We start from the raw sequence: 27,519 nt of genomic DNA on the forward strand, positions 1-27,519 counted from the left end.
GTGCACGACACATGCTGTGCGGCCTGACACCACATGTATATATATTTTTTTCACTTGTGTGCAAATATGAGGCTGGTCAGTCGCCCCCCTCCATACAGGGAAGATGTGTGAGTGGTTGTTATCCGTTACCTGTGCTCCTCCATATAGCAGTTGGGCTGTCTGCATGCTGAGGATGATGATGCATTATCTGTACCCCCTTATGTTATACTCGTTATTGTGTATGGCCATTTTTTGTTTGCCCATGTCCCATTTTTGTTTTTTGCCTCCTAATGAAGGCTTACATTGGATAGGATATCTTCAAACCCATAACGTGCGTGTATACGGAGCCCTGTAGCACCCATGAGCAATCCGGGAGAGATCTAGAGAGAATTTCATAGCCGTCAAATGGAGAGCAGAACCGAGGAGAAAGAGGGAGTTCCTGCTTTTAAAGAGATTCTAGAGGTTTCAGTCTAAATAGGAGAAGGTCTCTTATGGATGTTATGCATGTAAGGTATAAAAAATAAAAATAAATAGCAAGAGTATACTGCAACACTGACCCAAGAAATGCTAGAATCCAAAGGTTTTGTATTTAGTACTTCGCTTTAGCACTTTTAATGTAACATTTTGGCACACCTTTCAGGGAGAAAAAAAAACTAAGTGCAAATGACTTGAAATGGTATGGTGTGTGAATCCCGCCTTCGGGGGCTTTCACAAGTGGCTGAAAATACTACCATGGGAAAATAGACCGCAAATCCGCAACAATTCTATGACATGTGTGCAAATATGTGGATTTTTATAAGGGCGAGGTCTGCAGCACAGCCCACATGTAGAATGTGCAGATTCCAGTGCCAATTTTTCTGCCACTTGTGAAAATACCCTTAAGGTGTGAATATGCAGCAGGAGCAATGCAGAAGAGGGTCTTGACGGTAAGAGTCTTCATGTAATTTCAGTCATCGCCTCCGCAGAGCTTTAGCAGGGCTTCCCCATAATCTCCTGAGGTATCGGACTGCAGAGAAACAAACATAAAAGTTATAGGCCTATAGCATAGATTTACAACCCTCCACTTGTAGAGCACAGACCTAAAAAATTTTATTATGTGCCTTGGGAAGAAGCAACTCGAGTTCCCTTGTGTAATTCATTTTTGCTATGAAACATTTTTAAAAAGTCCCATTTACACATACATGCACTGAGCACCTGTATACAGCGACAGATTGGGAACAAGTTAGATCACAGGACTGAGGACAGACAGTTGGCATAGGAAGCCAGCCTTTCAAAAAAAAAAACAAAAAAAACACACCACACACTATAAAGTAAATCCTTCGATTGACTAATGAAAGCCTATAGTCATTGTGCGTTCAGACGGAACCACCAGGATGGCGAGGGTGAACTTAGTACAAGACTGGTCCAATACCCAGCACCTCAAAACGTACACATGCACCATCACTGTTCATTCCCACATGCATCATAATGCGGGACCTTCCTCAATCTGGGAGCCGACACCGTGATGATGGGGCAGGTATGTTTGCTCGGACCTTAGGCGAGCCAAAAAAAAAAAAAATATTTGCAAATTTTAAATATAAAAAGAAAAATCTGCAGAGCGCATAGGAAGAAGGGTCACGATTAAACAGCAGGTAGATGGAGATGTTGGTGCTAGAGATGAGCGAGTATGCTTGCTAAGGCACATTACTCGAGCGAGTAGTGCCCTAGCCGAGTATCTCCCCGCTCGTCTCTAAAGATTCAGGGACCGCCGGGGTGATCTCTCCCTCTCTCCCCGCCGCAACTCACCTGTCACCAGCCCCCGAATCTTTAGAGATGAGCGGGGGGATACTCGGCTAAGGCACTACTCGCTCGAGTAATGTGCCTTAGTGAGTATACTCGCTCATCTCTAGTTGGTGCCCAGTTATTCTGTGAAATTGTAGCCACCTGATATAAGTATTCTGTAAATTCTCATGTTGTTGGAGAGGTGTGCCTCAAATAAGGCCTTTGTATGGTTTTCATCAAAGTGGTTGTTCTTTGGAAAATCCAATGCCCAGTATAAAAAAAATTTATATGGCTTCAGGGTTACGACACATCGGAGATGACGTGCCGCTGCTTTGACCAGTCATCAAAAATCTATTACAATATTAAGCCGGGTGTCATTCTCCTCCTGTCAGAATATTAGATGAGCAAGTCATCTCTGATGGAGTCCGTAGGTTGGAGCTTCCACCAATCATGCTCACTGTTCAGCGAAGCAGAAGATGCAAGATCCATCTGAGTGACTTTTGCATGCAATTTCATGGTTAAAAAAAAAAAAAAGAAGTGTGTATATATAAAATTTAACCCTTTCCAATCCAATTTGTATCCTGGTTTTCCTAAGGGGCTTACTCTTTTTCTGCCGTTATACAACAGCACTATCTGCTGGCTAACGCCAGTACTGCATGAGGTGACATTCGATAGGCTCCGACAGCAGAGAGGCTGGCAATATACAGTAAGACAACCCCGACGGATGTCTTCCAATATCGGAGCTGTACAGCCTTAAATCAGAATGTCTTTAGAGGTCACAGTGGATTGGAAAGGGTTAAACTGTACTTAAAAAAATATATAAATAAATAAAGTTAAATCCCATCCATGCTCCAAAATCCAGTCGAAAGCTTTCCCTGAAGGACAGATGTTCTGTTCTAACCGATCTAGCTGGTGGCCATGCTCACCTTTATCGCAGCGTATAAAGACTCCCCAGCAAGCTTCTTGTATTCCATACGGATATCCAAAAGATCGATATCTGATCTGGAGACCATTATTCTTGTCAGAGTGAATTCATCAGTCCCAGCACCCTGTATTTAAGGCATAAACCACACATTTTATCTTTATCTAACAGAAATGAATAGAATGGGGCAGAGTTACTAATACTGACTTATAATTAGACAGTGCGACAGTCTGAATGTGCCGATCTATCATAGGGATCGTAGCTCTAACGTCATACCACTTATTAGTGGACTTATGGCCCTTTTACACGGGATGACAGTCTGTTAAATGACTGCCGACATCACCGCTAAGGTAGTTCATGCTCACACAGAGCGTTTACACAGGCAGAGTTTGCCGCTGGATCGCGGGCTCCTCGCTCAGCGCTTCAGCTTCTACGCAACACGCTGAAAGTCAGAGATAACGATTGGAGCACGAACACGGAGTGGATTCTTTTGCATTTATGCTGCACGACTATTGCTCAAATTTGTTTGTTTGAAAGAATTTGAGTGATAATCGTTAAGTATAACTGGGCTGTTCGTGTATGCTACTCATGCCAAGAGTTAAAGGGGTTGTCCCGCGCCAAAACGGGTTTTTGTTTTTTTTTTCAATAGGCCCCCCGTTCGGCGCGAGACAAACACAAGGGATGGGTTAAAAGAAAAAAAAACAGTTTAGTACTTACCCGAATCCCCGCTCTGCGGCGAGTTCTTTCTTACCTTAGCAAGATGGCCGCCGGGATCTTCACCCATGATGCACCGCGGGTCTTCTCCCATGGTGCACCGTGGGCTCTGTGCGGTCCATTGCCAATTCCAGCCTCCTGATTGGCTGGAATCGGCACACGTGACGGGGCGGAGCTACGAGGACCAGCTCTCCGGCACGAGCGGCCCCATTCACCAGGGAGAAGACCGGACTGCGCAAGCGCGTCTAATCGGGCGATTAGACGCTGAAATTAGACGGCACCATGGCGACGGGGACGCTAGCAACGGAACAGGTAAGTGAATAAGTTCTGTATGGCTCATATTTAATGCACAATGTACATTACAAAGTGCATTAATATGGCCATACAGAAGTGCTGAACCCCACTTTCTTTCGCGGGACAACCCCTTTAATGTTTAGGCCACGCCCCCTTCTCAGACATGGTTAAAAAAAAAAAAGGCACACACGGTGCAAAGTATGTAAGACGATATGCTTACTCACATGAAAGATATGTTATAGGAACAGTAGATGCAGTTTAAGGAGATCGTTACCTTCAAAGCCTTGTGCAGCATTTCAGCAAAAAAAGCCGGCGTGTTCCTCGCACATTTCACTAGGAAGAAGAAAAAAATTGCTTAGACTGGATAGACTGCACCTCTGTGAAAGCACTTGTAACCGGTTTTCAGACTGGAGACTCTTGAAAATTATTTGAAATACTGAAATTCAAGTGTCATCAGAGCTGCAATTATCGAGCCGCTGGTGAATCACCAGAACAAACCATCGTATGGAGACAGTTGGAGGCGTCGTTAGTAGAAATGAGCGAGCGTACTCGGAAAAGCACTACTCGCTCGAGTAATTTGCTTTATCCGAGTATCGCTGTGCTCGTCCCTGAAGATTCGGGTGCCGCTGCGGCTGACAGGTGAGTCGCAGCGGGGAACAGGGGGGAGCGGGCGGGAGAGAAGGAGAGAAAGATCTCCCCTCCGTTCCTCCCCGCTCTCCCCTGCAGCTCCCCGCTCCGTGCCGGCACCCGAATCTTCAGGGACGAGCACAGCGATACTCGGATAAAGCAAATTACTCGAGCAAGTAGTGCTTTTCCGAGTACGCTCGCTCATCTCTAATCGTTAGTGAAGCAACGCTACAACCCCCTTTCACAGTATCCTATTATACAAAATCAGTGTACCATGTTACATTCATGTATTGACCCTTTCGCTACCAGCAGTTTCAGGATATAGATATACATACAAAACCTAAAAAAAAATTCTAAAAAAAAATAAACACAACCCTATACATTGTCAGATATTCTACATGTGGCACATTGTGAAAACCCACCCAGAACTGCAGACTCAAGGCGTCTGCATGCAAACATAAATAAATTCACATCTGTGGATAAATGCCAGATCAAAACTGAGCATGAGAAGTACAAGGCCTGCTTAAATGGTCACTGAGCTTACACAAAAAAAAAAAAAACACACCACAACAACAAAAGTGTTCCTCTCCCCAATTCTCTTGATCCCTCCCTCTTCCGTTCACTTTTCCACAGTAAATTCGGCCTCACACGGCGGCACATGTGGAATTTGCCTCGTCAATGGCAGCCAACCTAATCCATCTATCCATAGAGTCTTTGCGGACTGGGGAGGAAGGAGAGTGCAGCCCCTGAACAAGCCTAGTCCCAAGAAGTCCACACAAGAGGTACCCTTCTGTCTGTCCCCTGTAGGGACAGGAAGACGACTGGAGGGGCTCTTAAACTCCATCTTGCTTTCCCTATAGGAGGTCAACCTCCAGTTCTGTCATAACTGGACAATGTGGAAAAATAAGTGCACAACACTTCCTAAATATAAAAAGAGTTTATCAGCAGAGTTCATATATACACAATTTAGACACACACATTTTAAACTGGAGACTTTACATGTCAGCTGCACCTCAAGAACATGGCGAGAATCTGCCCTTTTCTCACCGCAGACACGCTAAAAACTCATTGTTGCCCTCATCCACTCCCGCCTCAATTATTGCAATTCATTGCTGATCCGCCTACCCTCTACAAGCCACCCTGAATGTGGCAGCCAGGCTCATCTTCTTGTCCAGCCGCTGCTCAGAGGCCTCTGCCCTGCGCCGGTCACTGCACTGGCTGCCCGTCAAATACAGAATTCAATTTAAATTGACTACCTGCATCCATAGAGCCCTCCACAACACCAACTCCCTTCATTGCCTCCCTCATGTCAATCATCGCCGCACCTGGTCTCTCCGCTCTGCTAATGAAACCAGACTGAGCGCCCCTTAAAGTTGAACCTCTCCTTCCCGCCTCCAAGACTTCTCCAGAGCAGCACCGGTCCTCTGGAACGCACTACCAAAGGCTACCCTGGCAATCCAGGACTCGCAGAACTTCAGGCATGCTCTAAAAACGCACCTCTTCAGGGAGGCATACCGAATTCCCTAAACAAACCCCTCTGTACTCCGCCTGATAACATGCTCCCTGACCTACTGACTGCAATCCCTGCTAGCCATCATAAACCGCTCCTGCGGTCATACCGATTCTGCTGTCACACGGCCAAATGTCTGACCATTGTCTATGTGTATATCACCCCTCACTCTCCACCTCGCCAAACCGTGCCCATCTCCAGCCCCTTTACCTTCTGTATCACCCCATTACTTGTAGTATGTAAGCTCGTTGGAGCAGGACCCTCACCCCTATTGTTTCCATCAACTGATTACCATGTAACCGTGGTTCTGTAATTTTTGTATTTTTTGTCTCTCTGTATTCCCCCTGTCTGTGTAAGCGCTGCGGAATATGTTGGCGCTATACAAATAAAGATTATTAAACTACAACTATAAGTTACAGGAATTGCACAGCTTTAGAAAGGCACCCCTACACCCCATGTATTTCCTAAAAGTCAATCTAATGATTGCAGTTGTCCTAACATCCATGTCATCCTTCACATGACTGATGAACAGCATAAAAAAAAAAAAAAAAAAATCTATCTATTTTTATTTTTTTTGGTTTTGTTTTTGTTTTTAGAAAAGACCAGATCGGCTGTCAGTGCCAGGCTACACTGGGGTCAGGGGGAAAGCTGCTGCAACTCCTGTGTAGTGTCTGGCACTCATAAATGCAGGCGCAGTACTCATTGAAATCAATGGGCTCCCGGGCCGCAATTACAAGCTCTGGCCACTACATTGGTGTTGGAGCCGCAGCTTCCACTCGGACCCCAATGTAGCTGGGCACTGACAGCAAGAGCTGCTTGGGAATGCCCTTTGTGGTATATCTGAATGCTGCACACAGTCATTTGTTTTTACCTATTTCATCTACAACAAGACTCATCAAAAACACAGCAATAGAAGTTCTGCAGTATCTTGTCATCCACGGTGTGTTCTACACGCAGCAAGTGGCTACTATGCTACGAAAACCTACATTTTATTCTACCTTCTTTTAATTGCAACTGGGACCAAACAAAGACGCAGTTTCCAAGTAGGAGGCCATTTGAAATAATCACCAGCCTTGTACTGTACTTCAGTACTGATAGAATGCAGAGGGGATAAGCCAAGATCCATCCTCTGAAGATCACATCAATTTACACTCAAAGATTCTTCAGCAGAAGTTTGTGACCTCACTGACCGTCTACCTGGAAACGGAACGGCTTGCTGGCAACTCCTCGGTCTAACCGGATTAAAATGTGAAAAACAGCAAGATAGACTTTAGTAACAAACCCGTCACGATTCAGGTTCTGAAGGCTTACAGCCAAGCCCTACAAACTGCGGCAAACACGTTAACTCAGTTCAGTTATTTTTATTTAAAAAGGTAAAAAAATAAATAAATAAATTTGGTATTCTGATTGTGCCGACCCACTGAATAAGGTGACCCTGCAATTTCTGTTTATTTGTTTGCTGTAAAATAATACCCCTGAAAAGGAGGCAAAAATTGTGCCCCCCCCCCCATTTCATTCCACTTACAATAAAAAATAAAAAAAAAAAAAAAAAAAAAAGAGACCCGCACATTTCAGTATGTTTGTTGCTGGACAAGTTGTATTTCTCAATGGTACCAAACAAGCCCTCAGACAGCTGTGCAGATGGAAAAAATAAAGTTACAATTTTTTAAAAGGAGTCAAATCGTGCAAAATTCAATAGGCTGCGTCCTTCAGGGGATATAGGCTCACTTAGTCAGCAGATTTCTGTTTAAAGCTGCTGAGAAGATAGTTTAAACTTTGTGCTTTGCGAGACGCACATTCTTTTGAACGGGGTCATATACATGAGTGATGCCAAAAAAAAAAAAAAAAAACTTGCGGTATGTTCTATGTTTGGGCGTTCCCTCTGAACCCATCGCCCATTGTTTTCAATAGGGCTGGTGAAAAACATTGCATGGCGTGCGAGGTGCACGTGAGCGCGATGCAAGGTTTACCACTGAAAACAATGTGGCACACTCGACGATGTTCTGGCGTGGCCCTCAGCCGGAGAATCGCTACGTCCCTGAAGGGATGCAAGAACTCCTCGCATCCACAGGGAAGCCACACGTTCCCGTGCACGATATCGGGCTGAGTTTCATGGTCCAACAGTCGCACTCACCCACGTGAAATTAGCTTAGGCGTATTACCTATGGCAAGCAGCAGATCTTCCAGGGATCCCGACATCTCACTCTTGATGCTCTCCTCAAAGGTTTTATTGCAGAGGTTCTTGTATTCATCAAATGCTGTAGATACATAAAGACACAGATCTAATTCAAGCTTTTCCAGTCGGAACACATTACAACTACCGATACACTATAAGGCACGCTTCGTTCACACCGCAGAATCCATAGCTGGGCAGATGTATGGCGGGGGATCTGCACACAGATTTAGCCTTTTTTCAGTGAGCTAATCCATGCCAAGTACCAACATGTCACTTCTCCCCTACATGAAGTCCACGCCGTATGGGTTACAGTGCAGATCCTCACTGAAAGTAATGGGATGCAGATTTGCTGCACAATCAGCAGTAATCAGTCTTGTAAACATTCCCCATTACATCCAATTTATGGCTATTATTTTTTTTTATAAAAAGGTGAAATTCATATAAAAAGCAATCCAATATTTTGCATTATATGCATTGACCATGAGCGACGTGATCAGATTTGGTTCTCTCATACTTATACCAACCAAAAGCAATAAAATGTAATACGCCGAAAGAGCCAAAACCATAAGTCAGCTGCCCAATATTGATTAGACCAAGCTCGTACCACTAAGATAGCTCTGATGAGTTGAGACAAAGATTCCACAAGACCTCTGTAGGCGCCCTGTGTTATCCAGGACCAATATGTTTGAGGAAACCTCTTTAAACCCCTCAAAATCTCTGCCCTATGGACGGCTAATGAGAACGGGGTCCTGTGTTCCCCTCTTATCACAGCAGTTGCTTCTCACATCCATTATCAGTGAAGCGTGGCTGCAACTAATCATTTCAGCAGGGGTGACGGAAATTGTTGAACGCTTTTACTCTGCCATCTCCGGAAGCCCAATGAAAGTCAATGGAGTGACATTGTGCATGCGAGAGATGCTCCATTCAATCTCCTCCTCATTGCAGGGGCTGCAATAAATTTGCCGTGTGGAGGGGTGAGGGGAACAGGACCCTCGTTCTCAGCATTACTGGGGGTCTCAGCAACAGGCTGGTGGCTGACAGATCTGCAGACACTGATGAATATCTCCAGCCTCTGCCTCTCCTGCTTTTATATATAGTAGGTTTAACTATTTGGCCAGAAAGTCTATAAACGCCTGATCGTCATGGGTAAACAGAGTGGTTGGTATTCTGGTACTGCCTCCCTACTAATTGGGCCAGAGACACTGTAATGTGGCATGGGAAGTAAGGGCAGGGAAGTCAGGACATGAACTACTGGCATTATGCCAAGCTTGTTATAGGCTTAATTCCTGGAAGTGGGCTGTAAACAGCAGAGAAATAGAAATATCAGGAAGACCATCTGAAAAATCAACTTCTGGACAAGAAAGGTGCAAACCGCAACAGATTAGAGAACCTGGTAGGTTTTAGAAAACCAGCCTTACCTACTACAGATGTCAAACTGGCTTGAAGTTCCCGGCTTCTTCTCTACCATCTTTCTTATACATGGGTACAACATTGTTCATAGTGTTAGAAGGGACTAAGGTGGTTAAACCCAGGAATCTGTGATGCTGAGAGTCTGGGTAAGATTACCCATGCAACCATATATCTGCATTAATGCACCCATAAGGCACTCATGTGAACCTGGCCTTTGAGATCTTACCTTTATATATAGGATGTACCTGCACACCAATTTTCAGTTTAGAGGAAGGGAGAGGCTTGACCGATCTTAGGCTACGTTCACATTTGCATTAGAGGCACAATTACAAATACAATCAAATGTGACAAGAGGACAATATTGGTCCTCCTAAATGACAGAAATCAAAAAGTCTAAACAGAAACCAGGACATAGATGTTACAGAACAAGAAACTAGAGCAAATAAAGGATCATACTCAGCCTAAGCTGTGGAAAGCTTCTCAGACACAGTACTTCAACAAACTTATCTTCATCCGTCCCCCATTTTTTCTCTCCAGCATTGTACAGAATCTACAAAAGGTACAACATAAAGTTAGTGCTACAGTACTTTATGCAAATGGTCACTTATTGACACCATTCATTATCTCGATTCTGAGTCACTTAACACAGCTGTAGAATTAAGGCCTCATGTCCACTGGGCCATTATAATTAAAAGATCCACGGGGGATCTTTAAAAAAAAAAAAAAAAAAGTGGCACGGCGCATGCGCACAGCACAGCACACTTCCAGCGTGCCGAGCACATTTCCCGGGCCGAAGAAAGAGCTAGCCGCGACAGAGGGAAGATCTGCTGCGTCCGGACAGATAAGAAAAATCAATTATCAGGCCTCATGTCCGCGGGAAAGGAGGGACCCGCTGCGGGATTCTGCATGGAGAATTCACATGGGCCCGATTTCCCTAGTGGACATGAGGCCTTAGTAATACAACTGGCTGCCAGTCCCCACTGGTATAGGGGTGCTTACTGCATGTACAAACACTGCTTAAATGGAATCCAATAATAAAATGCAAAGTTAGCTTAACTTTGTAAACTCAAGCGGCACTTTTTTAGAGCCCAGATGATTTCAGCACCGAACATCTGCCATTCTTCGCACCAAGCAATAAAATATTGTTTTACCACATCAGACAGTGAGAAATGATTGATAAGTTGCATTATTTAAGAAGCAGAAGTTAAAAGCCATTATGCTAAGTGAGATCAGGAAGCTGTAGGTGTATATCATCACCACATGTCAGTAGCACAGACGGGCGGGAGAGGCATGTCTAGCCCAATTTACCTCAGCATCCTTTTTTGCAAGATGTTCATCCACTTTTGAACTTTCATCACGTCTGGACTGGGGAGAGAAAAAAAAAAAAAGTAAGAATCAACTTTTATGGATTAAGTATATGGAGATTGATGCGTTTCTGTAAGCGAGGCTAAAGACCTCAATTCATCTACCGTGGTAAATCTAGAACATCATCCGCTCAGGACTTGTGGTGATGGGCCGTCCAAGTCACATAACACCTTCATTAAGTATTTAAAACACGTTCTTATTGCAGTTGTCAATTCAGATCAATGCATGAATTAACAATAACATAAAAGTTGATGCCAAACAAATCAGATGCAGCGATGGTTGGCAATTTCTCGGTTGCAAACATTTTTTTGCTTGGTGAAATGTAACTATAAATGGTTTTGTCGATCACCAACTCCTTAAAGGGGTTGTCAGAGTTGTTGCGAATGGTAAGTTTTTACTAAAAAGGCTTTCCCTTTCAGCAAAGTGAGGTCACAGGCACTGCAGCCAATAGCAGAGCTCAGCTGTTACTGGCTGCAGTACCTGCGATGTCCCGTAAACCAGACTTTACTGCAGACTTAGCAAACACCAAGACCAAGCCCCAAACACTTAGACCAAGCCCCGGGATAGTGGGAGCGGGGGATGGGAGAGACCTTTTTATTTAAACCCAAAACTTCTGATGACCCTATTAAGGAAACCCCCCTCAGCTCGAACATCCTGCCTAAACTGCAGCCAGAATGCTATAGAGCAGATTGATAGTCTTATGTGGGAGAGATTCAGTAGAACTTACCTTCATTTACATCCCTACTCCTTGTTATGGGTGTTGTGTATCTGCGCACACATGTATGTCTTACTGTATGCAAGCAAGAAGGACCACGCTCCCATTCTTTGAAATGGGCAATTAGTTCAATGTGTGCCCCTTCCCTGCACAAATGCGCAGGAAACTACACCATGTTGTAGATTTTTTTTCAGCCAAATGCATGCAAAAATACGATTATGTGAACGAACCATGAGACCCACTGAAATCAATGGGTCCTATTTTGGACGTTTAAATGCCGGGGTCTGATTGGCTGCAGCAGCCTGTGACATTCTATAAACAGTGAGTGCAGCCTGTAAACACAGACCCGTCAGCTAGAATTGCAATATCGCAGTGCACCTGCAGGAAGCCAGCAGGGTACAGCCTATTATCGGGTTTGGTAATGAGGTACATGAATTTTAGTCGAGAGGAAAAAAAATAAAAAATAACCCAACAGTCTCTTAAAGGGGTTGTCCCGCGCCGAAACGGGTTTTTTTTTTTTTCAACCCCCCCCCCGTTCGGCGCGAGACAACCCCGATGCAGGGAAGTAAAGAAAGTTTACCGGAGCGCTTACCTTAATCCCCGCGCTCCGGTGACTTCAATACTTACCGCTGAAGATGGCCGCCGGGATCCTCTGTCTTCGTGGACCGCAGCTCTTCTGTGCGGTCCACTGCCGATTCCAGCCTCCTGATTGGCTGGAATCGGCACGTGACGGGGCGGAGCTACACGGAGCCGCTCTCTGGCACGAGCGGCTCCATAGAAGACTGCTGAAGACCCGGACTGCGCAAGCGCGGCTAATTTGGCCATCGGAGGCCAAAAATTAGTCGGCACCATGGAGACGAGGACGCTAGCAACGGAGCAGGTAAGTAAAAAACTTTTTATAACTTCTGTATGGCTCATAATTAATGCACAATGTATATTACAAAGTGCATTATTATGGCCATACAGAAGTGTATAGACCCACTTGCTGCCTCGGGACAACCCCTTTAAGGGTTATTTACCCGGGACAAACTGGAGCGATAATCATCCAGTGTAAAAGAAATCTTGTTTCCCATCACTATAGCAGCGTTTCAGTCAGCGTAAAAACCATAGCTGATCGCAGACTTCTCGTTCTGTGTAAACGCGCCCCGCTTCATGTAGCAGATAAATCGCTGAGCAAGAAGCCCACCTGTCTAAATGCCCTGCAGGAGCACCAACAGCAGCACTCGGCAGTCATTTAGGGGACCATCGTGCTGTCCAAAGGGGACATTGGAGCTTAAATTAGATTTGTGATAAATACTCATTTATTGGATACAAACTCAAACACTATAAAAGCAAAAAAAAACATCCACTTAAGATTAGTGTTCAGCAAAAATCTTACATTGGCCAAGAACAGCAATGCTTTCCTGAAGTCACCCGATGTCTCAGAACTGATGTTATCGCCAAGGCTTTTCCCATATACTACAAGGGCAAAAAAAAAATTTAAAAAAAATTGTAAATTTATATTTGGTTGCTTCTACAGACAGATATAAAAATAAAGCAATTCCCACTTAAAGGGGTTGTCCCGCGCCGAAACGGGATTTTTTTTTTTTTCAATAGCCCCCCCGTTCGGCGCGAGACAAACCCGATGCAGGGGTTTAAAAAAAACAAAAACGGATAGTACTTACCCGAATCCCCGCGCTCCGGTGACTTACTTACCTTGCGAAGATGGCCGCCGGGATCTTCACCCTCGGTGGACCGCAGGTCTTCTGTGCGGTCCATTGCCGATTCCAGCCTCCTGATTGGCTGGAATCGGCACACGTGACGGGGCGGAGCTACGAGGAGCAGCTCTCCAGCACGAGCAGCCCCATTCAGAAGGGAGAAGACCGGACTGCGCAAGCGCGTCTAATCGGGCGATTAGACGCTGAAAATTAGACGGCACCATGGAGACGAGGACGCCAGCAACGGAGCAGGTAAGTGAATAACTTCTGTATGGCTCATAATTAATGCACAATGTACATTACAAAGTGCATTAATATGGCCATACAGAAGTGTATCCCCCAACTTTGTTTCGCGGGACAACCCCTTTAAAGGAGATGTCTCATGAAAGCAAGTGGGGTTATATACTTCTGTATGGCCATATTAATGCACTTTGTAATATACATTGTGCATTAATTATGAGCCATACAGAAGTTATTTCACTTACCTGTTCCGTTGCTAGCGTCCTGGTCTCCATGGATCCGTCTAAAATCGCCTCTCCTGGCGATTTTAGACGCGCTTGCGCAGTCCGGTCTTCTCCTTTTCTCAATGGGGCAGCTCGTGCAGGAGAGCGCTTCCATGTAGCTCCACCCCGTCACGTGCCGATTCCAGCCAATCAGGAGGCTGGAATCGGCAATGGACCGCACAGAAGCCCTGCGGTCCACCGAGGGTGAAGATCCCGGCGGCCATCTTCACAAGGTAAGTATGAAGACGCTGGACCGCGGGGATTCGGGTAAGTACTATATGTTTTGTTTTTTTTAAACGTCTGCATCGGGTTTGTCTCGTGCCGAATGGGGGGGGGGCTATTAAAAAAAACAAAAAAAACCCGTTTCGGCGTGAGACATCTCCTTTAAGACGTTTTTTTCAGGGGGTTCAAGCAAATTAACTTATTGGGCAGGGTCCCATTAAGGACCAGGCGCAGTAAATATACGGCACCTGGTCCTGAACTTAGAGCACCGCCGATAGTAAAATTACGGTGGTGCTTTAAGCCTCCTGCTCTGCAGTCATTTAGAGGCAGGAACAGGTTATCAGCTGTTAATAACAGCTGATAACCTGGTGGAGAAGGCAGGAGGGGTTTTTAACCCTTACTGCCTTTCCTTTCCTGAGTACACAGTGCTGCTCAATGAGCGCTGTGTACTAGAAAGTGAAAGCAGAACTGTAGCTTTCACTACGGGGGAGCGGAATGGCGCATGTGGCCGCCAAGGTCCCCTGCTACAGCAGAGCTGGAGGGTCACACTAGCCCCTGGATAGCTCTGCCAGTGGCTAATGTCACTACAGGGACCGTTTCCCACCGTAGCTGGGGCTCTTATGGATGTCCCAGCTACAGTGGGAAAGTGTCAAAAAAATAAAAAATAAAAAAGGGGTCCCACAGAGGTCTTATATGACGTCATGGGGACATAAATAGTAAAAAAAACATGATTATATATACAAAGAAAATATTACAGACGTAAACAATATATACATAAGTAAAAATAATTTTGGTAGCTAAAGGAAACAAAATAGGGCAGTATAACCGCCACTGCCCTTACTTAACTGTTCTTCCTGCACTGGTGTGAAAGTTACTTTAAGGAGTAAAGTTCCAGTCACTGCCCGTTCCCACTGATTGAGGTATTTAACTACAACTGTGTTGACTACTCTTTTTCCCACTGGACAACCAACGGTGTGAAGGAATGGTGGCATCACAAGTGACAACTTCCCAAGTCCACTACACCACAATACAGGTTACCGCTGCCCTGGCGGTGCCTGGAGGAGGCCTAGCGTTGCCTTGGCGGAGGTTACACCCATCCCTCTGGGGAGGAGTTTGGTAGGGCAAGTGACAAGTGCCATCTCTACCCCGCCATCTCCTCAGCGTGGGCCTTGTCTCAGTTGCTGCATATACAGTAGACTACTTATGCATGCACTTATGTCAAGACTGGTCCTCTTCAATCCGAGCGCATGTACAAGTAGTTGACAGTATGCTGAGTGGCAGCTTTGCAGGCAGACAGGAAGGGAACAAAGAGGGAGGAGAGCAAGACTACCATCCCTGGACTCAACGCCACAGCATCTGTGAGCCCAAATCCTTCCTTAGCTTAGTTTAAAGGGCTCACAGGAGCCAACAGAATCTCCTTAAAGAGAATGTCCACCTTGTCTGTGGGATCTGTATGGTGAAAGATGAAGACATGACTGCCAGATCAGACTACACAAGGTGTATAGTCTGGAGAGACCTGGGCATGTACAGAGCCACCGAACCGTGTGATATTAAATGGGTTATTTCACAAAAAACAAGTAACTTTTTTCTTTTTAAATGGTACCACACTGGAGTCTCATCTATTGTTTCACATTCATTAATTTTTTTTTTTTTTTTATGAAGGATCAAAAAAAAAACAAAAAAAAAAACCCACATATCTTCTACCCCAGGAAATCGTACAGTCGCTTTGGTGAGGATTCTACTGTGTTGACAGCAGACATCAGGTGATCACCGCAGCCAGTCGGAGGTCGCAGCATCACTGTTCGATACTCCTGCCATCGTGGCACCTAGGAAGTGAGCACTGGTGCCCTCCATTTTCCTGGCACCACGATACCAGGAGTTGAGTACTGTGATGGTGTAGCCTGTGATTGGCTACAGTCACCTGACATCTACTGTCACAGACTGGGATTTTTATTGGAGGCACTACACTGTTTTCTGGGGGTGCAGAGTGGAGAGCATAATATTTTAGAACATTGCCAGAGATTTCAAAAAAGGTTTACAGTCAGACAACCCCCTTAAAAAAAAAAAACAGAGCTTACATCTAAGCCAGTGACTAGGAAAGCAAGTCCAACTCTGTAGCTAAACCTGCCACCCAGCTAGCCTCCTCTGCAAGAGGAAGTCATTTGGGGTTGTCCAACCTAAGACTGGCCTAGCAAGCTTGGTTAAATGATGGTACTCTGTTCCACCAAAACATTCAGGGGCCGTAAAAGAGTACAGACAGTAGAAAATTGCTACCTTGGAGGGTCCCAGTGAACAGAGGTCCTTTAAAACAAATATTTAAAATGGCTTATTATGACACTGATGCACACCCTCAGTTCTCTGACCCTAGTCAAAAGCCCCTAACCTAGCCAGAAACTTGCTGTACGTTAATGAGGGGCAAAAACCCTGAAACGATCACCCTGCGAATGGTTATCTTCTCCTTTTGGAGAAGACTTTAGCTTATATTCCCAGTCCTTGTTATAAGATCTGTTAAAGGTCAGACTTACTCTTGCAGGAACGCTGCCTTCTAACAGGTGGCGCTGTAGAGTTATTGTTCCATCTTTTGATTTGCATATTTCTCAGAGGAGCATGCATGGCCTTATAAGTCTCCTCACACCTTCAAGGTGTTCTCCCACCCAAGGAGAAGATGTACCCATCCCGATACTGATACGTGGAAATATTTTGTGCCAGAATGAGATTGTATCTGTACAAGACATACCTCTACACTATGGTCAAATCATGTTTAAATGCCATTTTAAGGCCCATTTAGACAGGACGAGTGTCAGGCAGCATAAACGATGGACGATGAGCTGATCACTCAGTGTAAATAGCAGTCGTTCAGTACTGAACGGCCGCTAAGTTATGTCAGTGAAGGGGGATGGGGGAGCGAGAGGAGAGAAATCTCCAGCAGCCTCACCGCTGTGAGCCAGCGATACTAGCTCCTAGTTTGCCCGACACTCGTCCTGTCTAAATGGGCCTTTCACCACATTATTACGTCAATGAACCCCCCCTTATTTGTGTACCTGTGTAGTAAGCATCCCCCACTTCCTTCATCTGCTTGCTGGTTCGTGATGCCAATATTTCTATTAGGATGTTTTCAGATGTTCCTGTGCCCTTGACATTAGGGAAAAAAAAAAAAAGTTCGTTTTCAGTGTTAGCTTTGATTTCAAAAGACAATTTTGGAGAAAAAGTACCTTCATTTAAAAATCTGTGTCTGTGAATCTTAAACCACACTGGATAGGAAGTAGTTACGGTAAGCTAACTGCACACCGTCACCTCCAGTACAAGTCTAACTCACTATTTGCAATATCTGATTGTGTATGTGTTCCATCTGATTTGTAAGATGATGCTAAAGATGTTGGCACTAAAGATTAACCCTTTCCAATCCACTGACATCTGAAGACATTATTAAGGCTGTACAGCTCCAATGTTGGAAGACGTCCGTCGGGGTTCTCTTACTGTATATTGCCAGCCTCTCTGCTGTTATTGGCTATCCAACGTGTCACCTCATGCAGTACTGGCTTTAGCCAGCAGATAGCGCCGTTGTATAATGGCATAAAAAGAATAAGCCCCCTAGGAAAATCAGGATACAAATTGGATTGGAAAGGGTTAATAAATCCAGTCAAATACAGCAAAAATTAGCTCAAACAGAGCAGTTAGAGCAATGCTGAAGACATCAGATAGGCTTCACCTAAAGGGACAAATGCATGCATTATACTCCAAGTCCACAACCGCACCCGAAACGGTTTGTAAAGAACAAATCTATCCAATTTGTAAGTGTCAGACAACCTTTCCAATACGACGTGAATGAGAGGGTCTTTGTCCTACATTTTTTCTGCTCCCTCACTAGTACCAACCTTCATAGCCTTCTTGAGCTGCTTTGCATCAAATACAGCTGGAGGCAGTATGAGAGACACCATAAGATGCTCAAAGTTTCCCGAAAGATCACCTTTCAAGTCATCCTTTAGTTCCTAAGTATGAAACAAAATGTTGCAAGTCAGTGCTAACAGTTCAGATCAATACTGCAATTCTACACACGAGGGTATCCATGCGCAGATTATGGGTAGGGTCCCATGCAGCGTTTGCTTAAATTATTAGTGAGCTGCACTGAGCAGGAGCTTTTCACTACATCAGACACACGGTACCAATGAAGCAAATGCCATGTGTGACGCTACCGTTAGGGTAAGATCTTGAGGTGCGGAAGACTACATGTGGCCAAAATCCAAACCATGGTGATCAACGGCCCATGATTTTGCTGGTAATACTGCATTGTTGCTGGCAAAATATTCCATCCATTCCGGGCTGTGGGCGAGCAGGATTTCAGTTGCACGCAGTTTACAATGGCGTTGGACCCCATTTTAATTTTTTGGAAACAGATGAAATGCATTAAAAACACCTTCCATCTGTAAAAACTGTAGCGAGTCTGGAAATCCAAGGGCAGCTTTGCTGCACACTTCTGATATATAGAAAAGCTGCACCAGGTTAGACTTTTCATACACGCGCCGTACTGCTTCATTAACCCCTTCCCAAAATCCACAAAAAAAAAAAAAAATCTGCCAAGACTGGCCCGTATAACAGTTGAAAGCTGCTGTGTTACAGGATTTAATGGGGCGACTATACACCTAAACACCCAATAACATTCACTTGTACGTTGTTCCTTGCAGGACTTCTCTTACACGTTCCCTAGGAGTGCGAGTAGGGATGAGTGAGCGTACTCGGAAAAGCACTTCTCGCTCGAGTAATTGGCTTTATCCGAGTATCGCTGTGCTCGGGTCTAAAGATTCGGGTGCCGGCACGGAGCGGGGAGCTGCAGGGGAGAGCGGGGAGGAACGGAGGGGAGATCTTTCTCTCCCTCTCTCCCGCCCGCTCTCCCCTGCTCCCCGCTGCGACTCACCTGTCAGCCGCAGCGGCACCCGAATCTTCAGGGACGAGCACAGCGATACTCGGATAAAGCACATTACTCGAGCGAGTAGTGCTTTTCCGAGTACGCTCACTCATCTCTAAGTGCGAGCCATCCTGAAGTGCATAAGGAAACATCTCATACTTTACCTTCTGACAGGCTGACAAATATTCTTTCGCAATAAGCTGTCTCTGTGAATTGGACCTTTGTGTAAGAATATTGATTAGGGAATCCTCATCAGTCCCTGGACAAAAAAAAAAAATAATTTTAAACAATTACCATTACAAAAATGACATACAGAAGAAGTTATCTAAGGCCGGGTTAACATCTGCGGCGGAACCTCCAGCTGAAAGTGCCATTACAGATCCGGCTGAAAAAACTAAGCAAAAAAAACACACGTAGTGCTTTTTCTTCCATCCACAAGTTGGGCAGAAAAAGGGTGGACCCCATTGTAATCAATGGGATCTGTCTGGTGCCGTTCGGCTCAGTCTGTAGACTGAACAGTTTGGCCATCGGGAATCCCCTTTCCTGCTTCCCTAATAGAGGATAGTGGAATCCCCAACGCAGATGTGAAAGCACCCTCAATTGAACACACGCACACGACTCCCAACAATTGCAAATTCTTACAGCCTGCATAGCTGAACATCCGTGCAGGATTGAATGGGCAAAAGCTAGACTGGGGTACGATTTTCAACCTTGGGTGCAATCCACTATTAGGCCTCATGTCCACGGTACAATTAACATTTAAAATCCGCAGTGTTTTTTCACGGACGCGCATCCGCGCCCCATAGGGATGCATTGGACACCCGCAGGTAGTTAAATACCTGCGGATGTCATTTTTCCCTGCAGGCGCGGGTCTGTGTGTGGGAAAAAAAATCCACGACATGCTCCATTTTAGTGCAGGTCTCCCGCGGGGACGGCTCCCGCAGGCTTCTGTGGAAGCCGTCCGGATCCACGGGAGACCCGTGCCTGAATTAAAACTCACCTCTCCGGACGCTGCGTTTCTTCCCTTCTTCGCGGCCGGCGCTTCTTTCTTTGGCCCGGCGGATGTGCCCAGCGCATGCGTGCGGCACGCTGCCGGTGTGCGGAGCACATCCGCCGGGCCGAAGAAAGAAGATCCGGCTGCGAAGAAGGGAAGAAACGCAGCGTCCGGAGAGGTGAGTTTATTCTTATTTTTTAGCCTCATGTCCGCGGGGCAGGAGGGACCCGCTATGGATTCTCCATGAAGACTCTGTGGCGGGCCCGATTTACCCCGTGGACATGAGGCCTTAAAGGGGTTGTCCCGCGCCGAAACGGGTTTTTTTTTTTTCAATAGCCCCCCCCGTTCGGCGCGAGACAAACCCGATGCAGGGGTAAAAAAAAACAAAAACGTCCAGTACTTACCCGAATCCCCGCGCTCCCGCGACTTCTTACTTACCTTAGTAAGATGGCCGCCGGGATCTTCACCCACGATGCACCGCGGGTCTTCTCCCATGGTGCACCGTGGGCTCCATTGCCGATTCCAGCCTCCTGATTGGCTGGAATCGGCACACGTGACGGGGCGGAGCTACGAGGAGCAGCTCTCCGGCACGAGCGGCCCCATTCAGAAAGGAAGAAGACCGGACTGCGCAAGCGCGTCTAATCGGGCGATTAGACGCTGAAATTAGACGGCACCATGGAGACGAGGACGCCAGCAACGGAACAGGTAAGTGAATAACTTCTGTATGGCTCATAATTAATGCACGATGTACATTACAAAGTGCATTAATATGGCCATACAGAAGTGTATAGACCCACTTGCTTTCGCGGGACAACCCCTTTAAAGCGGAGGAACTTACTGGAGTCCATTTAGTATTCTGAACACATGCCATCCACTCCAGAATAATTTTCAATTGGTTTGATACATTGACTTTCAGCAAACAGAACCATGAATATACTCACCAATGCCTTTCATTGCTTTCCTAAGTGCATCCGCATCTCTGCCTGCATTGAAGCCTGGGGCGTCCTTCACCGCTCCTCTGTGACCAGCCTGCACAAGATAGAACACAAATCACAAGATCGTACGTTTTCACATAAACCTTAAGTGACTTATAGAGTACAAGCTGCAATATATGGCCATACAGCCACTACTAAATCAGCCTGACTGACGGACACACGGGCAAATACCATCAGACTAGAACCAAGTGTTGCTCTACATTGACTGTTTGCTTGCTGCAGTGAAACAATAGCATACCGATCTCTGCGCTCCACCAGAAACTCCAGGAAGTGCTGATAACTAGTTTCACAAAGGATTCCCAGCGCCGTCACATTCCAGACTTCCTTCCTACTTCCCCCACAGAGGATGCCTGCCAGAACATCACCATATAAGCTCTAACATCTATTGGAGAACACTCCTTGTTTGACAGAACATTGCACAAAATGGTCCTAGGGCTTCAAAGTTCACCAAACTTTCGGGAGACAACAGTCCCCTGCCGCCCCTCACTGAACACTGCAACATTTCATGCCAGCTAGTTTACAGAGTAGCAAACAGGGGACCAGAATCATCTCCATTCCAATGGCAGCTGTTGGTCGCAGTCTCAAAAGGAAGTCTGCCAGCATACGATAACCCTACTAACCAGTCCCACCATTAGATCAGCGCCAACATGAGACATGGCGCCAGACCCAAGTCTCTGCTTAAAGCCCTCCCCGAATTCTCCTCTTGACCATGGGGCTGTAATGCGGGATAACGCAGCAAAATAGAACATGCCGCGATTTGTTTCCCACATCGCAGTGCCATGCAGGAAGACATCGCTCATGTGTCGGACCCTAGTCAAACGAATGGGGTTCATATTTGGGTCTGAAAAAGCACAAATCAAGAGATTTTATCGCCCGTGTGAAGCTGGTCTTAAAGGGGTTGTCCCGCGCCGAAACGGGTTTTTGTTTTCTTCAATAGCCCCCCCGTTCGGCGCGAGACAAACCCGATGCAGGGGTTTAAAAAAAAAAAAAAACACCGCATAGTACTTACCCGAATCCCCGCGCTGCGGTGGCTTCTTACTTACCTTGCGAAGATGGCTGCCGGGATCTTCACCCACGGTGGACCGCAGGTCTTCTCCCATGGTGCACCGTGGGCTCTGTGCGGTCCATTGCCGATTCCAGCCTCCTGATTGGCTGGAATCGGCACACGTGACGGGGCGGAGCTACGAGGAGCAGCTCTCCGGCACGAGCGGCCCCATTCAGAAGGGAGAAGACCAGACTAGACGCTGAAATTAGACGGCACCATGGAGACGAGGACGCTAGCAACGGAACAGGTAAGTGAATAACTTCTGTATGGCTCATAATTAATGCACGATGTATATTACAAAGTGCATTAATATGGCCATACAGAAGTGTATACCCCCACTTGCTGCCGCGAGACAACCCCTTTAAGATGACAGCTACATTTGCACATGCATGACATAGGAGTTTGATAAACCATGTTCTTAAAGGAAACCTGTTACCTTAAAAATGTTGTAGAAAGTTTAACCCCTTAAGGTCCAGGCTGTCTTGTACCTCAGGGACCAGACACTAAGGATTTTACCCATGTGGTGGTTCAACTGCCTTATTTTTTCCCCTTCAGCTACCAAAATTGTTTTTGCTGCATTTTTCCCCAGGACATATAGGGCTATTTAATATCTATCTATGCTGAAGCGTCCATAGGAGCCCCCAGCTACAGGGAAATCATCCCCCTGTAGTGACAGTAGTCACTAACAGAGCTGATCAGCGACTGCTGGGACTCTGTAGCTCTGCTGTGCCAGGGGATCCCAGCGGTCACGTGACCACAGGCTCATGTAGTGTTAGAAACACTTCCACCCTTTAGTACATAGCGTTCATTGAGTGCTACATACTAGTGAAATGAGGAGGAAGAAAGGGTTAAATCACTCATGTGTATGACTGTATTCAAAGGATTGGAGTTCATATTTGCACTTCTCACAACAAACAACTTGCACAAGATTTGCGCTCGTGTGACTTTAGCCCAATTCCTTTGCACACCATTATAAAGATTTGAAGCAGTTCGTGTGACATATAGGCAATAAGACTTGTTCACACGCTTCTCTAAAGATCTACAGCTTTCTTATGGCTAACAGTTACAGATAGAAATGGTTTTGTTGTATAATATAAACCACAATCACTAAACCACATTGAATGAAAGAGCCAAAACAAGCAAAGGAGGAGACCGAGATCCGGGTTCTTTTATGAGGCCTTCTTCTAATCCATCCGTTTTGCACCTGAGAGTCACCTCCCCGATGTCTGATGGTCAATAGACTTAATAATGTGAGCTGGCAGTCTGGAAATTACTTTTACTTACTTTTCCCTATGGACATGGATGCTTTCAGATTTACAATCATAAGACGTATGTCGCTCCATGTTGATCATCCCAATACCAGCAACTTACCCCATTTAGTACTGCGGGGCCAATAATGAGGTCGCCCCTTGTTTGGATTAAACCCATAAATTTACAAGCAATTTTAGCTTAAAGGGGTTGTCTCACGCCGAAACGGGTTTTTTTTTTATTCAATAGGCCCCCCGTTCGGCGCGAGACAAACCCAAGGGATGGGTTAAAAAAAAAAAAAAAAGTTTATTACTTACCCGAATCCGCGCGCTGCGGCGACTTCTTTCTTCCTTTACCAAGATGGCCGCCGGGATCTTCACCCACGATGCACCGCGGGTCTTCTCCCATGGTGCACCGTGGGCTCTGTGCGGTCCATTGCCGATTCCAGCCTCCTGATTGGCTGGAATCGGGACACGTGACGGGGCGGAGCTACGAGGACCAGCTCTCCGGCACCAGCGGCCCCATTCACCAGGAAGAAGACCGGACTGCGCAAGCGCGTCTAATCGGGCAATTAGACGCTGAAATTAGACGGCACCATGGAGACGGGGACGCTAGCAATGGAACAGGTAAGTGAATAACTTCTGTATGGCTCATAATTAATGCACAATGTACATTACAAAGTGCATTAATATGGCCATACAGAAGTGTATACCCCAACTTGCTTTCACGAGACAACCCCTTTAAGGTTCTGACTATAAAAGTGTCCTGATTGTGACAGAAGTGAAGAAGCAGTGGGCTTGTCTACAGTGCCGCCCCTCCATGTATCCTGAAGATATACAAAGTGTCCAGAATCACCAAGTGTATACCTATATCCATTCACATCGGTGTTACAGTGAAGCTTTATTGTGCAGGCAGAGATTAGTATTCGGAGTAACTTCTCAATATATGGGGTAACGCACCCCCTACAGTAAGTTATACGACTAGACGGTCCCTGGGGGTTTCCATTGTAACATAAAACCGGTCTCACACGAGCGTATCTTGCAGGCTGCGAGATATACGCACAGACACACAGTCAATATACACTGATATTGCCTACTGGCTGCGTGCCGCCCACCGCCATGTATGCTCACGTAATACACGCCAAGATAGGACATGCTATGATTTTTCTTGCGTGCGTATGTCATGCGAGTGTGGTGAGCGCCAACATGGCCGCCTATGGCAGATTGGTACAGCGTATTACGCGCATGGAATATGCTTGTGTAAGCTGGGGCTAAAGCTTTGTTCACACAAGCACATTCGGCCACGCTTTCACTCCCGGCTGATATATGCTGCCCATCTGATGCTTTGGTTTACAATGCATCACTTCAGATGGGCGTGTTCCTGTGGCATAAAAGCGCCCAGCCATGATGGCACACGGGGAAGCATTTCAGCCGGGCGCTTTTACATCAGCCAGGAAAGATACTTCAGGAACTATCCTCCTGGCCAGAATATGGCAGCAGCTTCCAGAATCTATGGGAGCCTATGGGAGCTGCCACAGAAGGGAGGTGGGAGGAAATTTAGCAGCGTGTCTGCTGGACTCCTTCCCCCTTCCTTTCTCCCCATGCCGGTTGTTTGCAATGGGAGGGGGTGGGGCGGGAGCTAGTTGCTAAGCTCCCACTCTGCCCCCTCCCATCCCATTGCTGGCAGCGGAGGGGGCAGGAGCTTAGCATACTAGCTCCTGCCCCCTTGCCGAGAGCTGGCGGGTGGCGGAAAGGGGAAGGTAGTTTAGCAGAGCTAAACTGTCTCCCCCTGCCCGATGCCAATCCGGGCTCGGGGTATATGCGCCGGACCAAGGTTGCCTGAACAGGTGCACAAACTACAGGCTTGTGCGCCCATTCATGCGATTTTCAGTCGCCCTGTGGCTGTGACAGCCGACTGAAAACCGGTACGCTCGTGTGAACGAGCCCTAAGGCTGCAGCGTATCCACATGGGCCAAGAACTCCATGGGGGGATTTAGTAAGATTAAACCCTTTTTTGTTCGTGGCAATCCCATTGTCTGGTAGTTAGAGGGTTAATCAGGGAGTTGCTTACATAATGGGGTATTTTAAGTTTAAGTCTTAAAATTGATCATAAAACAAGGTGCGTTCAGTTCACTAAACTTCTAACTTGGATGGTGGAATGTGTGCGGCCGACCGCAGATTCGGCTTACCCATACAGACGCCATGGTGAGTTCAGGAGGATCTGCTGGAAGAGAAATAAGAAGTGTCAGTAACACAAGGAGGTCCCAGGAGTCACAGCTCCTAATAGCTGGTTACACTCCGTACGTGGGCGGGGGACGTGTGCGGGGGACGTACGGAGGGGCTCAGGAGCCAAGAGTCCACCTGGGAGAGGCTTGTAGGCTCTAGTATGTGTGCACACCAGAGCCGACCGAGTGCCACCCCACACAGCGCCGCGCCGCAGCCACCCCACACAGCGCCGCGCCGCAGCCACCCCACACAGCGCCGCGCCGCAGCCACCCCACACAGCGCCGCGCCGCAGCCACCCCACACAGCGCCGCGCCGCAGCCACCCCACACAGCGCCATATGTTACATACATTTATAGAAAAAAACAAACAAAAAGTCAACTCGTAGCCATGAAGCTTCACAGGCGATGTCTGTAATAATCACACAGGACACCCCTATGCTGCTTTATAGGGAAAAGGTGCCGGTGGCACATCTGCATACAGAATGAAAGAACTCACCTGATCGCTGTGTGCCGGCGGATGCTCCAAGGAAAAAAATTGGGTTAGTGATCAAAAAGTTGTATATACTCCACAACTGAACCAACAGAGCGCGGGGCAGAAGGGGGCGCAGCCAGGAGACGGAACCGGCAGAGCGCGCGCGGGGCAGAAGGGGGCGCGGCCAGGAGACAGAACCGGCGGGGCAGTAGGGGGCGCGGCCAGGAGACGGAACCGGCAGAGCGCGCGCGGGGCAGAAGGGGGCGCGGCCAGGAGACAGAACCGGCGGGGCAGTAGGGGGCGCGGCCAGGAGACGGAACCGGCAGAGCGCGCGCGGGGCAGAAGGGGAGCGCAGCCAGGAGACGGAACCGACAGAGCGCGCGGGGCAGAAGGGGGCGCAGCTAGGAGACGGAACCAGCAGAGCGCGCGCGGGGCAGAAGGGGGCGCGGCCAGGAGACGGAACCGGCGGGGCAGTAGGGGGCGCGGCCAGGAGACGGAACCGGCAGAACGCGCGCGGGGCAGAAGGGGGCGCGGCCAGGAGACGGAACCGGCGGGGCAGTAGGGGGCGCGGCCAGGAGACGGAACCGGCAGAACGCGCGCGGGGCAGAAGGGGGCGCGGCCAGGAGACGGAACCGGCGGGGCAGTAGGGGGCGCGGCCAGGAGACGGAACCGGCAGAACGCGCGCGGGGCAGAAGGGGGCGCAGCTAGGAGACGGAACCGGCAGAGCGCGCGCGGGGCAGAAGGGGGCGCGGCCAGGAGACGGAACCGGCGGGGCAGTAGGGGGCGCGGCCAGGAGACGGAACCGGCAGAACGCGCGCGGGGCAGAAGGGGGCGCGGCCAGGAGACAGAACCGGCAGAGCGCGCGCGGGGCAGAAGGGGGCGCGGCCAGGAGACAGAACCGGCGGGGCAGTAGGGGGCGCGGCCAGGAGACGGAACCGGCAGAACGCGCGCGGGGCAGAAGGGGGCGCGGCCAGGAGACAGAACCGGCAGAGCGCGCGCGGGGCAGAAGGGGGCGCGGCCAGGAGACGGAACCGGCAGAGCACGCGCGGGGGGGCAGAAGGGGGCGCGGCTAGTCAATGGGAGAGTAGTTACAAAGATATTTTAGTTTTTGTTTGTTTTCCCTTTTTTAGTAGTGCAGCAGTTCAATATCAGGGCAGCCGCAGGTCCAGCAGAGCAGGGAGGCCTCCGGGTGAGGCTGCCACACTGTATCCAAGCTGCCACACTGTATCCAAGCTGCCACACTGTATCCAAGCTGCCACACTGTATCCAAGCTGCCACACTGTATCCAAGCTGCGGACACAGAAGCCCTCAACAGGACGGAGATGTGGAGCAACACTACAGCTATGAACGGGGGACGAGAGTGAAGGGGTTAATGGCCACTCCTATAGTTTCTGCCCGCGGCTCCCCTGGCGCCCCCTGCTGTAGGAGGGCTAATAGAGAAGGACTCTGAAAGTACAAGGGAAGAGCAAAAACACAGCGATGGGGAAGTGACCGTCCGCATAAGCGGCCGCACCGCGGGCGGCCCGGCTAACCGACCCGCACAAGTCCTGCTGCTCCCACGTGATCCCGTCCGGGATGGCAAGAATTACCTCAGGAAAGTTATCTCAGAAGTCGGCGGAGATCAGCGGCGCCCCTCTGCCTGCAGTCAGCCGTCCGGAGCAGCGGCCGCCACACCTATCTGCAGAGCTCCCGGCGTGCACCTCACGGAGGAGGCCTGTGCTGAGGTGTGGTCGGAGGAGAGGC

At 47.8% G+C, this 27,519-nt stretch overlaps 1 protein-coding gene across 2 annotated transcripts; it reads right to left on the bottom strand.

Moving 5' to 3' along the window:
- Positions 1-560: 560 nt before the first annotated feature.
- On the bottom strand, positions 561-27,519 carry ANXA3 (annexin A3). 2 transcript variants are annotated; one of them, XM_066574328.1, is made up of 13 exons: positions 27,366-27,519; positions 25,269-25,303; positions 20,734-20,821; positions 18,963-19,057; positions 17,771-17,884; positions 16,937-17,027; positions 12,852-12,931; positions 10,702-10,758; positions 9,850-9,943; positions 7,970-8,065; positions 3,945-4,003; positions 2,667-2,789; positions 561-985 (listed from the first exon to the last, which is right to left on the bottom strand). In XM_066574328.1, exons 2-13 carry the CDS (start codon positions 25,281-25,283, stop codon positions 926-928), a joined length of 972 nt encoding a protein of 323 aa, XP_066430425.1. In that variant the 5' UTR covers positions 25,284-25,303; positions 27,366-27,519; the 3' UTR covers positions 561-925. The 2 variants fall into 2 exon arrangements, with proteins under 2 accessions (XP_066430425.1, XP_066430427.1); XM_066574330.1 differs by having other exon boundaries at positions 25,269-25,300; positions 27,366-27,505.

This window comes from Eleutherodactylus coqui, chromosome 7 (assembly GCF_035609145.1).
Source record: "Eleutherodactylus coqui strain aEleCoq1 chromosome 7, aEleCoq1.hap1, whole genome shotgun sequence".
Taxonomy (NCBI): domain Eukaryota; kingdom Metazoa; phylum Chordata; class Amphibia; order Anura; family Eleutherodactylidae; genus Eleutherodactylus; species Eleutherodactylus coqui.

Bases quoted from the DNA above. Each gene is read 5' to 3' on its own strand.
- ANXA3 (XM_066574328.1), bottom strand. The intron at 17,028-17,770 runs GTTGGTACTAGT...CCTAATGTCAAG, and splicing joins AGCTCAAGAAGGCTATGAAG to GGCACAGGAACATCTGAAAA. The intron at 8,066-9,849 runs GTATGATCCTTT...ATGTATCTACAG, and splicing joins CTTTCCACAGCTTAGGCTGA to CATTTGATGAATACAAGAAC.